Source organism: Panicum virgatum, chromosome 5N (genome assembly GCF_016808335.1).
Source record: "Panicum virgatum strain AP13 chromosome 5N, P.virgatum_v5, whole genome shotgun sequence".
Classification (NCBI taxonomy): domain Eukaryota; kingdom Viridiplantae; phylum Streptophyta; class Magnoliopsida; order Poales; family Poaceae; genus Panicum; species Panicum virgatum.
The window spans coordinates 64,412,164-64,425,895 of record NC_053149.1 but is presented as its reverse complement, the minus strand read 5'-3'; the positions used below and the strand labels follow the sequence as shown (position 1 = coordinate 64,425,895).

Genomic DNA, 13,732 nt, shown 5'->3' with positions numbered 1-13,732 from the left:
AGCTCCAGCTCTAGCCAGTCCAATAGTATTTTTCTCTCACACCATTTCAGCTCCAACTCCAGCATGTTGAACGCAGTTGTTGGCTTGGCACTAGCAGCCTAGCAGTAGCACGAGAGGATTAGCTTCCGCATCATCTCCACTTTACGTGGTCATCGATCGAAAATACCCCCCACTTCCTAATGAACTTCCACTGTGCTGGATTGAGATTTTTTTTGCTCTCTTGTAAAGCGAAACCTTGTTGGAAACCCATTGTTGACTCGGTATCATCATGGATAGAGAGAAATTAAAACATATAGTTAATACGGTCTTGTTTAGTTTCCATCAAAAACTTTACACATCAATCACATTAATATTTGGACACATGCATGACGTATTAAATATAGATGAAAAATATATGTTGCGAGACAAATCTTTTGAGTCTAATTAGTCCGTAATTAAACAATAAATTGATACAATAAATATGTGCTAATAACAGATTAATTAGTTTTAATAAATTTTTCTCGTAGTTTATAGACGAGTTCTATAATTAGTTTTATGATTAATCTATGTTTAATACTTTAAATGTAAAAAGATTCTATTTCAAAACTTTATCGGGAGCAACTAAACTAAGACCTACATTTGAAAGGGGGAGAACCATTAGAGCATCGTCCCCAAGTCAGAATCCATCATATAAACGTACTCTCGTAATATGCTTGAACTGAGATAAATTAATCACTTACTGATTAGTTATTAGCTCGATTTTGCTAACAGACAAGCATATGGTCTTTTTCGCAATAAAACACAGTAATTGTTCCTGTCTTCTTTTTTGGATCGATATTGTGGGCAAGCAGCCCCTATATGTTGCACATCGCGGAGAAGGATAAGAATTAAGAAGGGAGGATCAGAGGAAGAAGAGAACAATGCTATGAACAAGAGAACAAGAGAACGTCATAGTCATCACTCACCATGCTATGAAGACTTTTTTAAGATAATATGGGGCCGATTTTCATTCGGCTTTCTACTATGGGCCGCTACTACTTGGGCTATTGGGCTGGGCTCGCGGAAGGCCGGGCCTATTTCGTGTCCTACAGAAGTATGAGAAGGGCAAAATGGAGGAGACCTTTTCTTCCATTCTTATCAGTTATCACCCCAAGTGTCAAATCCAGAGAAGTCCTGACTGTTTTTGACGGGAACATGTTCTTCTTTCGCACATGATCAACGGTTGGATCAGTAACCTGGCTGCTCCGAGTTTTGCCACTGTTTTACCAGAACCCACTAATGACAGTTAGTGGATGCACTTTTTCACCGGAAATCTAAAGCTTTCGCCGCACTTTCTTGCATTTGGATTACTAGCTTTCGACAACAACGTTATCTGCTCTCCCTTCTACATTGAAAAATGCACGCTTTGCCACTCCTCTGGTAGAACAACACGGCATGCTTTCTCCTACTCCGAATTCCTACAATCTTGGCAAGTTAAAGCTGAGTGTACCCTTTAGTTGCTCTTTTGGCATAGCTTATATCAAAACAGCTCACTACAGGGAAGCCAAAGCCGGAGAAGAAAAAACCTGGCCTCAACTAGCTTTAAATTCATTTTAGCACGAGCTTATAAAATATCTTAACGCTATAGTATTTTAATTTATGTGAAATAAGTAAAGATGCAGTTAAAATAAAGCATGCCAAATAGACCCTTGTATTCGGTTGTGGTGTCACTTCATCTGGAACGGGTGATGTACACCGGTCGAATGACACTTGTTTATTTTAGTGGCGAGCAGCGTGTACCTGCAGGCACCAAGAACGTAAACGTCCCCCATTACACTATGCTCACGACCTGTGTGGCTAGCAGAGCAGCAGTATTCTATGCAAGTTATAAATCTATAACCTACTCAGCAGTGACAGACCTCCTGCATCGAAGTAGCATAGTTCTTCTTTGTTTACACGAAGCACGTGGACCCAGGCTGCTGAAACTGTTAGAAAATCGTTTCCGCAGCTGGCCTCAGTTGCCAAGCGTTGAAAAGGTCACCAGGTCGATTTTTTTTCCCAACTCAACTTGCACGCAAGTGATCACAGGACAGAGCACAAGAATAAACAGCCAGAGTCAGAACAAACTATACAATCATCATCTACAGTTTTGAATTTACGGATGCTTGGCTGTTATTCCCCATTGCTTGCCCACAGGCTGCTGCTACATCCACAAAAGACGTAGCACTGACGAGGATTTGTGCTGTTGATATGATAGCGGTCGGTACTTACCCAATACCACTACGATTGATACCCCGGCACCCATAACTGTCACACACCTCCTTCATCATAAGCAAAACATCAACGACGAAAATACGTGCCGAGTTGCCGACTGACCATTTGTTGAAGAAAAATAAGTTCGCAGAGTGTATTTAAAAAAAAAACTTTGGAGAAAACTCAGGTCGCTCGCAGTGAGCACTGCTATCTTCAGTTATCCCCTAGTAGACAGCAGGAGCATGCGTACTCCCTCCCTTCTAAAATACAAGATATTTTGGTTTTGTTATTTGAGCAAATGCATAAGAAGAGTATTAACATCTAACACATTAAATATGTAGATTATGAAAATATATTTTATAATAAAGATGATTATTCTTATTTGACATTCAAAATATTATTATTTTTTATAAATTTGATCAAATTTAGAAAAAAAATGACTTAGCAAAAATCAAAATATCTTATATTTTAGAATGGATGAGTACACACTTATACACAATGGCACGGCACACCCACATAGACTCTGCACGCTCCTCAGCCACTAGATACGCTATATACGCCTCGACCGGTCGGTCGGTCGGTCCACCCATCAACGTTGACGCTCGAGCGCTGGCTAGTGGCCGTGCCACACCTACGCGCTGCTGCAGCTCTGAACATGGATCATATGCGCGGGCGCAAGCCAACACGCATCACATGGTCGGTCGATGCCCCAAAGATAGCAAAGGCGTCGCGCAGCAGGCTTAGTTATTTTTTTCTACCATACCGGAATGGACGCCGTCCGTCGTAGTACTCGGCGCCGTCAATTCCAATCCCCGTATTTTTTTCCCCCTCCAAGTTGCAACCATTAGCTTCTGATCTGGCTGCCGTGTAACCAGTCGCGCGCCAAGGACGCTGCCGCACGGAGATCCCACGCCGCGGTGCGCGGCCCTTTCGTCCGCTCGGCTCGATGGGTGCAGATCGCGCTCGCACCAGCACCAGCACCAGCACGCACGCGGCAAGGCGCTGCGCCCATATAAGCTTAGCCGCCGGCCTCAGCTGGCTCACGCCCTGTGTGAGCTTGCAGATACTACAGGCTACAGCACGCGCAGCCGGCAGGGTCGTCGCCTCGGGCTCTCAGGCGGCTCAGCCAGAGCGACGTGCTGCTAGCTGCTCGCGTCGGCAGAAACTAGCTAGCTAGCCGGCCGGTAGCCACCCCTTCCTTCCAGCGGCATGGGGATGGAACCTGTGGCCGCGAGCCGGGAGGATGAGGAGGCCAAGAAGATGGAGGCCGGCGGCGACACCGTCGGCCAGAAGCTCGACGCCGGCGCGCTCTTCGTGCTCCAGTCCAAGGGTAAGCTACCTCGCTCGGCGTTTCTTCTCACTCCATCAACATCATCTCTCTTCTCTGCTTCACCTGCATGGCAAGCGCGCGTGTGCTCCTTGCCAACCCTCCCTCTGCAACCATCTTTGTGTTTCTTGAGGGCCGGCAAGGATCACGGCGAGGCCACTGGCTATTATTGTTCTCTCTTACGCAACCTGAGCGTGGCTCAACGCCTCAACCTGAACTAGTCAGTAGTTTTTTTTTCTTTTTTGGAAACGAACTACCAACTAGTAAAAGAATGTAAATAAAGGCTGCAAGCACACGAAAGATCGAGAAGACGATGATTATTCAACATGTTAGTATACTATTGTGATGATTTAGTTAAAGAAAAGGATCATTGATTTCATCATGCCTGGCAAATGATTTGGCCGTCCGAAGTTACTGTTCCCCCTCTGACCACAGACCACCCCCTGATCAAAAGTTCTCGAGTGAATGAATGCATGTTTGAATGCTCTTGCTCTTGCCAATCTACCCCTCTCCCTGTTTTTTTTTAAATCCCACGGCATGGCCACACCTGCACGTTTCGCCGCTTGTCCTTTTTCAACCAGGAAAGAAGAGACAAAACAAGGTGTACTTGCAATGCCCCTGCGATCCCTGCCGAAGTGTGTGCCGATGAACAACACTCCTGCATGTGCGTGGCATACCGTCTGTCTCCCAAACTAGCCTGGCCCCGCACAGAACCCACAACTAACATAACATTCGCCCTGTTCAGCGGTTCCACAAAACCGGCTGCCGGACCGCACCCAACCCGCATGAAACCGTCAACCCGAGTCTCACCCACGGGTCGGTCCCAGACCGTTCGAGAACCAGAGATCTACTCGGAACTTCTGCCGGTGTGCGGGTCGAAACCTGAAACCCGCTGAAACTCGATCTACTCGGAAAAAGGGGGCGGCGCAGCGGCGGTGGCGCGGATGCCGCGCGACGGCGTCGCTCAAGGCCTCGAGGTCGAGGCCGTGCTAGCAGCCGAGGCAGCGTGGGAGCAATGGGATGCTGCTGCCTCGATGGCTGGATGCTTCAACATGGACCTGGACTCGCCGCAGCATCTCCCGGAAGGAGGCGATGGGTCGATCTCTGCTCCCAATTCGTCTGCACTGAACAAAGTTATCTTCTATCCCTTTTGTGTTGTTCGTTCCCATCCATCTGCTCCTTTGGTTTTGTGAATTGTTGCAGCTTTAAACCCTAGCTTTGATCGACATGAATATTTCGTTCTCGTGGATTAGGATTAGATTGCTAATAAAGGGGATGGTTCCAGGGTACATGTGGATTGGGATTAGAAACGGCAGTTCTTGCTAATCCACAGTGGAAGAGTACAGACACTAGTATGATTAATTTTCATAGCCTCGTCGTGATTAAATGATGCCATCAGTATCTTTATTAAAATTGACAGCAGTCAACATAGGCATTGCCGTTTCTTGGAGGGTAAGAAGAGGCACTGAAACAATAGGTTCTGCTATTTCTGGGCAGATTAGGAAGTACTAGTATCTTCATTAAAAGGATTAGCAGAGAGCACTGTCAAATACAGGCAATGTGGCCATGCGGGTATGTCAGGGTTGTAGATGTTGCTCCTTTCCCTATAATTATACAGTTATGTTGCTTCATCATTGGAATATGCATTGCCACTTCTTGGAATATTCATTGTTTAAAATTGCAAATGAATTCAGCATTCTCTATTTCAGGATAACCTGGATGGTGAAGAACAATCTTTACAAGCACCTGCTGCAATGTCCTTAGAAGAAAGCAATCGCAGAATCAATAGGCATCATTGCCGTCTCAAGTCGAAAAGCGAAAGGGGTCAACTTCAGCGGTTAATGCTTCAAATACTATGCATATAAGCGAAACAGATCAACTTCAGCAGTCAACTACCTCTCCCACTCCGATCTCTCCAGTTCACAAAGTTGAAGCTTTAATTTGTTCACAAAGTTGGCTTCGAACATCACAAAGAAAATTAAGTGAAAGAGAGGCTGCTGAAGAGGTCCAGGCATACGAGGAGATTAGAGAAGGTATTGTTTTTGCAATTGAGGAGAAGTGTCGCCTTATGTGTGTCAAGTTACTAATAACTCCATTCCTTTTTTATATATAGAGTTTGTTTCAAAGGACTGCACTGACAAGCAACACCATGTTGGTATGTCTCTTTCTCAACTTGCTAAAGGGCTGAATAGTAGTCATTATTCATTGAGCAATATCACAGCTTGCATGTCATTACCATTATTTAACAGCTGTTGTATTAGAGATTAATGACCAAACTGTCAATTCTTTGTGATGATGCAGGTTTCATTGAGCTGGACACATAGCCTTTTGATGGAAGGCAAGAGCTCGAGGGCGATGACAAGGTTTGCCTTCCATCCTTCTTGTGTCTTCAATGATGAACACATATCTTTGTTTCTTCAGTTCATTTCGAGTCTTATTTGTTTCAGTTCAGTCAGGTCAATCTATTAGTCTGCTAGCTTAGTCAATTTCAGTTAACCGGACGGGTCGGTCATGGTTGGTAGGATGTTGTGCTCTTTAGGATTTGAATCCACCGGACAAATTTATTTGTTATGATGCAGATTTTATTGAGCTACAAAATTCTTTGTTATGTTGATTGTTATTCTATATCTTATTAGTGACAAAGCTTTTTTTTAATGTTGCAGATTTTATTGAGTTAGACATATAGCCTTTTGATGCAAGTACGAGAGTATTATGGGCTATGCGGGTCTGAAACAACATCAGTTTTGTTTATGTTTTGGTTAAGTTAAACCATTGTTGGTACCCTGCTTTCAGAAAACTTGAGTTCCATTGGCAGACATCAAATGTATTCAGCACGAACAGTTCCCTAGCCATGATGTTCTCTTTCCACACTAGGCTAAATTCTGTTAAGTTAAATTTTGAGGCTACTGATATCTTCCTGTATAAGCTGTTAAGAGGGAATAGTTTTGGCATGTACTAAAACTCATTGAACGTATGCTGCTAATTTCATCTTCTTTGTCTAAGCTGCACAAGTTTAAGAGAAGCAACTATGGATTTATTTCGTGAAGCAAACTGTGCGTAATGGCCGTGAAATGTAATTACTTTGGTAGGATTATCGTGCGTATTTATGAAGCAAACTATGCAACCTGTATATATTTGTGCAACCCGTGTAAACCCTGGAACCGTCCGTACCAACCCAACCCAATGAATTGTTTAATCCGGCAGCAACCGTTGAAAACCAACCCACTCTGGACCAGCCACGTATCTGCTTGCTTGGGTTGCAAACCCGGAAGAAACCGGCAAAGCCGGACCATGAACAGGGCGACATAACATGGCTCATTCATTTAAGATTAAAAGAAAGAAACTAGTTGAGCAGATTCAATCAATTTTTAGTCAAATGTACTTGTGAATTTCACTTGACGCATCGGATTAGTTTATCTCAAGCCTGATGCGTGTGCTCGCGCTGGCCATTCACGTCGTTGACATACTCATCACATACTAGTAGCAACATGCACCCATGTTGCATCCACACTTGGGGTCTTGGGGATTGGAGCAATAATGCTGGCAGAACTAGACCGGGAGGTTGGTCATGTACTCCTGTTTGGCAAAAATGCGTTAGCTAATCATACTCGCGGCAGTCAACAGGATCTTAACAATCAAGTGCAGGTACAGTCAGGCAGTACAAGTTGACTCGCTCGATCGCCGACGATGAGGTGCCTTTGACGAAGCAAATTTCTCTGTGATAGTGTTGGCTTGAGGTGCTCTGAATTTTGAGAAGACTTGATAGGTGGTGACGTTGCAGATTTGAAAATCAGGCGCATGTATCGGTTCAGAGATGGGATGAGTATGTGCTCTTTATATGTACACGTGTTAATCTGTGATAGTGTTGGCGTCAATCTAGGGCCAACACACGAATGCGCTTGATCGCGCGGTGAGCGACGGCACAATTGCAGCGTCGATGCTCAGACCGGTCAGACCGGTTCGCCGGTGCAGAACGGCGAAATCCAACGAACGCTCGCCCGGGAGGGACCCCGTCGGGGCAAACGCGCGTAGGGTTGCCCTAGGCTCGGCAGGCCAGATAGGGCGTCCTCAAACGCTATGGAGATGAGAGAAGAACAGCATGTTGAGGTTGGAAAAGTAGGGTAAAGATAAAGAGATAAAAGATGATAAAAAGTAGATGTATTTGATAGATTCGATTGGGTTGTCCCTTCAATCGGCCGTGACCATTTATATTTATAGGGTGGGGAAGACTTACCCCGCAAGAAATCCTGTTTACAGATCTAAATCTATTAAGAACTCTAATTGTACTCGGACTCCTCCTAGACCGGTCAGACCGGTCTGATCTACTAGTCAGACCGGTTGGTCATGCCAGACCGTCTACAGACGCATAGACCAGTCAGACCGCCTGGACATACCGGTCAGACCGGTCTGTTCAGGTTGCTGCCAATTTTGGTCGTCAACATATGCCCCCCTGTTCTTTGGCAAAGCTTGCGTGCCAAAGAACACTTTTCTGGATCAAAATTGTCTAAGGGCGACGATTAACAATGCGTCGGCCATACATTATATTTAAACATGCTAAAATAGCCGAACTAAGAGAACTAGCATGTAACAATTTCTAGATTACGATCAGCAAACTATTTCGGCTTTACATTCCTTAGCATGTTCAATAACAAAAATTTTGAGACGGCCAATGCGGCCGATTATACAAATCATAGCTTCTTGATAAAGTATAAAACTGATAATCATAATATGACAGCCAAGAATTATGACCAAACCATGGATTAAACACACCTGAATATGCAGACCATGGTACGTGCATCGACGAGATGAATGACGAAGACCAATACGATGACCGTTGATGCTTTCTTGATCTTGGTGGTAAAGAACTCCTTCGTTTGCCTTACAATTGATTGCTTTGTTCTTGCGCAGATATCTTCTTGTATTTATCCAAAAGCTCTTCAAAGATCGGCTTGATCCTATTTTTTGCACCACCAGACTTCCCAGGTTCAGACCGGTCTGACCGGTCTGACGAACCGATCAGACCGGTCCTGTCAGAACCAATATGGTTGCTCTTATCTTGCCCCCCGGCCGAACTTGAACATTGTTCGACTACATTATTAGGATCATTATTGGGGACAATTTTACTAATTGAGCTATCCGATTGCTCTTCAACAACCGGCTTCTCTTTATCTAGTGTCAAATCTGAATTTTTGTTTAATCGTCCATCTTTTTTGACACGATAAACTTGCTTGATCACCTTATGTTTCTTTTTCTGCACAGGCCGATTTTTAGGATCAAAACAGCTATTAATTGTAGGTGATGGCTTACTAATTGCCGGCTCCTTATAGGTAATATAATTTGGGCACAAATATGTAGGAAGAGACGGCATACATGAATTATAATACCACGACTGATAAAAACAGGGCATGCTATAATAAGATCCGTATGGCATATGTATAGACGACCTATATGATGAAAACGGCATTGAATTAGGAAAATTATTCGGCTGCCGATTCCGATCATGGAATTGCTGTCTTGGAGTATATCTCGAGTGTTTGGATGTTTTGACCGACTAGCATCATTTTTTTTTGGATTTATCCGGAAGATCTCCAAGAAAGGGCTTCGGCTTTTCCTTTTGATGCTTGTGACGGCCTTTGGATTCAACGGTTTTCCAAACACCAATCTCGGGTTTTTGGGCTTAACCATCTTAAGTTTTGATTTATTTTGCAAAATTCTAGATGAACCGGTTAGACCGGTCGTGGAACCGGTCAGACCGGTTGCGATGCAACCAGCATCTTTGCCTTTGTTTTGTTGCCCCCCGAGCGTTGAAGTACTAGATTTAGTCTTTGTGCTCTTGTTAGGGGATTTTGATTCAACAATTTCGGCTTGGGACGGCCGAATTGTATCTTGACAAGCAACATCAGGAAAAATTTTGCAAGAATAATTAGCCGGTTTTTCAATAGCCGACTTTTGAATAACAGGAATTAGATTTACTTTATCCACTATATCAATTAGTTCAGGTTTACCAAAGCAAATACTTGATATAGATACGATCACTATTGGATAAAAATACTTGTAGATAGTACCTTTCTCAGACCATCGTGGTATGATGGCGATCCTTTGTTCTCCATCCAGCATGAAAAACTCAGGTCGATCTGTACTCGAAGAATCTCCTGACATAGTTCAGAAGTCACCGCCATAGGTATGTCTTCAGATTGCACCATATTGCTAGGGCTTGATTTCGGTTATGCAAAACCGAAACACATTTGTCCCCAGCGGAGTCGCCAAAATATGTTGACGTCAATCTAGGGCCAACACACGAATGCGCTTGATCGCGGCGAGCGACGGCACAATTGCAGCGCCGATGCTCCGACCGGTCGGGGTAACCGGTCAGACCGGTTCGCCGGTGCAGAACGGCGAAATCCGACGAACGCTCGCCCGGGAGGGACCCCGTCGGGGCAAGCGCGCGTAGGGTTGCCCTAGGCTCGGCAGGCCAGCTAAGGCGTCCTCAGACGCTATGGAGACAAGAGAAGAACAACATGTTGAGGTTGGAAAAGTAGGGTAAAGATAAAGAGATAAAAGACGATAAAAAGTAGATGTATTTGATAGATTCGATTGGGTTGTCCCTTCAATCGGCCGTGACCCTTTATATTTATAGGGTGGGGAAGACTTACCCCGCAAAAAATCCTGTTTACAGATCTAAATCTATTAAGAACTCTAATTGTACTCGGACTCCTCCTAGACCGGTCAGACCGGTCTGATCTACCGGTCAGACCGGTTGGTCATGCCAGACCGTCTACAGACGCCTAGACCAGTCAGACCGCCTGGACATACTGGTCAGACCGGTCTGTTCAGGTTGCTGCCAATTTTGGTCATCAATAGATAGCACACGTACACGCAATCATTTAATTAAAGACTTTTTGTGATTACTAAAGGGATGTTTGGATTACAGCCGCAACTCACCATGCTACAGTGTTAGGCGGGTGTGGCGGTCACAATCCCCGCCACAACTTTGTGGCGTGGCAGAGTGCGGCCACATTCCAAACACGCTCAACACGCTCTAAATCTGAAGTTTTAGGGTTGTAGATAGATATCGAGCTTAATTTGTTCATTGCATGATGGGCATGGTGCAGGGTCATGGCTGCACTGCGGGTACCACCTGACGACGTCGATCGTGGCGCCGCCGCTTCTGAGCCTGCCGTTCGCGTTCGCGGCGCTGGGGTGGACGGCGGGGATCATCTGCCTCGTCATCGGCGCCGCCGTCACCTTCTACTCGTACAACCTCATCTCCCGCGTCCTGGAGCACCACGCGCAGCAGGGCCGCCGCCAGCTCCGCTTCAGGGACATGGCCACGGACATCCTAGGTCAGTTTCGCTCCTACTCTTCATAAACTGATGGCAGATTAGTCTTCAGGACGACACCATCATCCGAAGCAGGCAGATTGCTTGGACTCGACCCGTGATGCTTGTTGATGCTAGCCGTTGTTTTTTTTGTGTGGGGTTCCAGACTTCAAATTAAAGCACGTGGTCAACATAGTGCAGCAGATCGGTCAGAGCTTGGAGGCATCCGGTGTCGGCACACCGCGCGCAGCAGCTCCCAATAATTGATGGTACTTATTACCATTGCGTCCAAATAGAACAGTTCGTTGTCTGCTAGGCATGGTGCTCATGTAGATTACTAATTTACTAGGAGTACCGTGGCGGTCACATAAATCTCAGCATGCCTCGAGAGGACAGGGCATGTTACGTGTGCAGTTCCTCCCAACCTGTTGTATAGTCGGCCAAGCTAAGGCCCCACGCTGAAATTTTGTCTACGAAACTTACCACTTCAGTCCAGATACTGTGATCTGTAAATGCATGCCTTAGTTGCTCGAGAACGCGACTTGCAAGAAAAATACCAGCACTGGTAACTTCCCATTACCTGCAATTTGCTCCAACTGAAAGCGTATGTGATATCACATACGTACCAGACAGATAATACAGTCTGTCAGATATGAAGTCACACATACTTGATGTTGGGAAAAACCATCATCCGTGAGCGAACTCTTCGAGTGATCACACGTTTAGGATGTTTTCGGCGGCTAACCTGTTCGCTGATACGAAGTACTACCTGATAAAATTTGAATTTTGACGGTGCTGACTACTGATGAAGGGCCTGGATGGGGGAAATACTACATCGGCCCGATCCAGTTCCTGGTGTGCTTCGGAGCAGTCATCGCGTGCATTCTCCTGGCCGGCCAGAGCATGAAGGTACCGCACCCTACGCCCGGGACATCGTCCTGGAGATCTGTTATTGCATAAACAGGACAAGGCTGGTGCCTGATTCACAGGTGTGCTCCTACTTTGACTTGCAGGCGATCTACCTGCTAGCCAACCCGGGGGGCACGATCAAGCTGTACGTGTTCGTGGCCATCTTCGGCGTCTTCATGGTGATCCTGGCGCAGCTGCCGTCGTTCCACTCGCTCCGGCACGTCAACCTCATCTCCCTGCTGCTGTGCCTCGCTTACAGCTTCTGCGCCGTCGCCGGCTCCGTATACCTAGGTACTACCCTTACCATCCAAAGCCAGCATTTCAGAGATCAAAGGAAAATTCCAGTGACAAGTAACTGCTACGACAATGCGACATGACAGGAAACTCCGACAAGGCGCCCCCGAAGGACTACTCGATCACGGGTGACGCGCAGAACCGTGTGTTCGGCGTGTTCAACGCCATCGCCATCATCGCCACCACATTTGGCAACGGCATCATCCCTGAGATACAGGTACGTAGTAGCCTGATCATCAGAAGCTCTCTGAATCAAATCTAGTACTAGTCATTAGCCACGGGCGACAATGATTGTCAGCTGCAATAACTCCTGCTTGCAACCTAATATAATGTGTCTCAGGCAACTGTGGCGGCGCCGGTGACGGGGAAGATGTTCAGGGGGCTGTGCCTGTGCTACGCGGTGGTGGTCACGACCTTCTTCAGCGTGGCCATCTCGGGGTACTGGGCGGTCGGCAACCAGGCGCAGGGCACCCTGCTGAGCAACTTCATGGTGGACGGCGCGGCCGTGATCCCGGAGTGGCTCCTCCTCGTCACCCAGCTCTTCACGCTGCTGCAGCTCTCGGCGATGGGCGTGGTGTACCTGCAGCCGACCAACGAGGTCCTGGAGGGCCTCTTCTCGGACGCCAAGCAGGGGCAGTACGCGGCGCGGAACGTGGCGCCGCGGCTCGCGTCCCGCACGGCGGCCGTCGCGCTGGCCACCACCGTCGCCGCCATGGTGCCCTTCTTCGGGGACATGAACTCGCTCATCGGCGCCTTCGGGTTCCTGCCGCTCGACTTCGCCGTGCCGGCGGTGTTCTACAACGTCACGTTCAAGCCGTCCAAGAAGGGGGTCGTGTTCTGGCTCAACACGGCCATCGCCGTCGTGTTCTCGGCGCTCGCCGTGACCGCGTCCGTCGCGGCGGTGAGGCAGATCGCGCTGGACGCCAAGACCTACAAGCTTTTCGCCAACGTGTGAGGAGCTTTTGTAGTCTGCGTGCAACAGCCGATGTAGTTCGCGGGCGCTTTGTAGTCTTGCAGCGGTGTACGGTGGCTCAGGCACGCGCAAATGTGTTTTTCTGCCTGCTTACGGAGTAAACCACGAATCCAGTCTGGGGTCTCTGTCCATAAGCGAGCTAGACCGTCAAACCACGGGCAAAAGGGATCACGTACCGAATCAGCTCCAACAATCGTGATGCTCATCCTGTATGCATACGAGGAGATCACACACACACGTATTGCAATTCCTCAAGGAGGAGATCGACATGCGTTTGCGGGCCTGCGGTGCACCAGCTGTATCCTAGTTTTTTCTTATGATTATTAAGCTTTTAGAGTTCGAGTAACTATGCTTTTATGCAATGTAAGAACTTGCTTCTACTTCTACATAATATAATAGTGCTCCTGCTTTTACTTATTTAAATAATATTTACAAAACGTATTGTATGGTCTAACTTGAACTTCCTCCATCACTATAAAATACGGTTCAGTTATCATGTAAAGATAAGGTTCCAGTCATCCATATTCATCAATATAAAATGCTTTAATATTTGTCCCTGCAACATCCGTATTCATCAATATAAAGTGCTTTAATATTTGTCCCTGCAACGCATCCTTAGTATCTGAAGTTCTGAAAAACTCATGCCTGGTAAAAAATCTGAAAAGAGGCGAAGTGGAACAGCCCACTGAATTTGGAACG

At 46.6% G+C, this 13,732-nt stretch overlaps 1 protein-coding gene and 1 long non-coding RNA gene across 4 annotated transcripts; both read left to right on the top strand.

Annotated features, from left to right (window-relative positions):
• Positions 1-3,217: 3,217 nt before the first annotated feature.
• Positions 3,218-13,450, top strand: LOC120674360 (GABA transporter 1-like). Of its 2 annotated transcripts, XM_039955537.1 has the most exons (6): positions 3,221-3,541; positions 10,651-10,881; positions 11,669-11,766; positions 11,871-12,057; positions 12,147-12,277; positions 12,401-13,450. In XM_039955537.1, the coding sequence occupies exons 1-6, from the start codon at positions 3,421-3,423 to the stop codon at positions 13,013-13,015; spliced, it is 1,383 nt and encodes a 460-aa protein (XP_039811471.1). In that variant the 5' UTR covers positions 3,221-3,420; the 3' UTR covers positions 13,016-13,450. The 2 variants fall into 2 exon arrangements, with proteins under 2 accessions (XP_039811472.1, XP_039811471.1); XM_039955538.1 differs by lacking the exon at positions 10,651-10,881 and having other exon boundaries at positions 3,218-3,541.
• Positions 4,277-6,549, top strand: LOC120674362. 2 transcript variants are annotated; one of them, XR_005675064.1, is made up of 5 exons: positions 4,277-4,671; positions 5,248-5,571; positions 5,652-5,693; positions 5,840-5,901; positions 6,202-6,549. It is a non-coding gene; the product is annotated as an uncharacterized LOC120674362 (long non-coding RNA). The 2 variants fall into 2 exon arrangements; XR_005675065.1 differs by having other exon boundaries at positions 5,233-5,571.
• Positions 13,451-13,732: the final 282 nt, after the last annotated feature.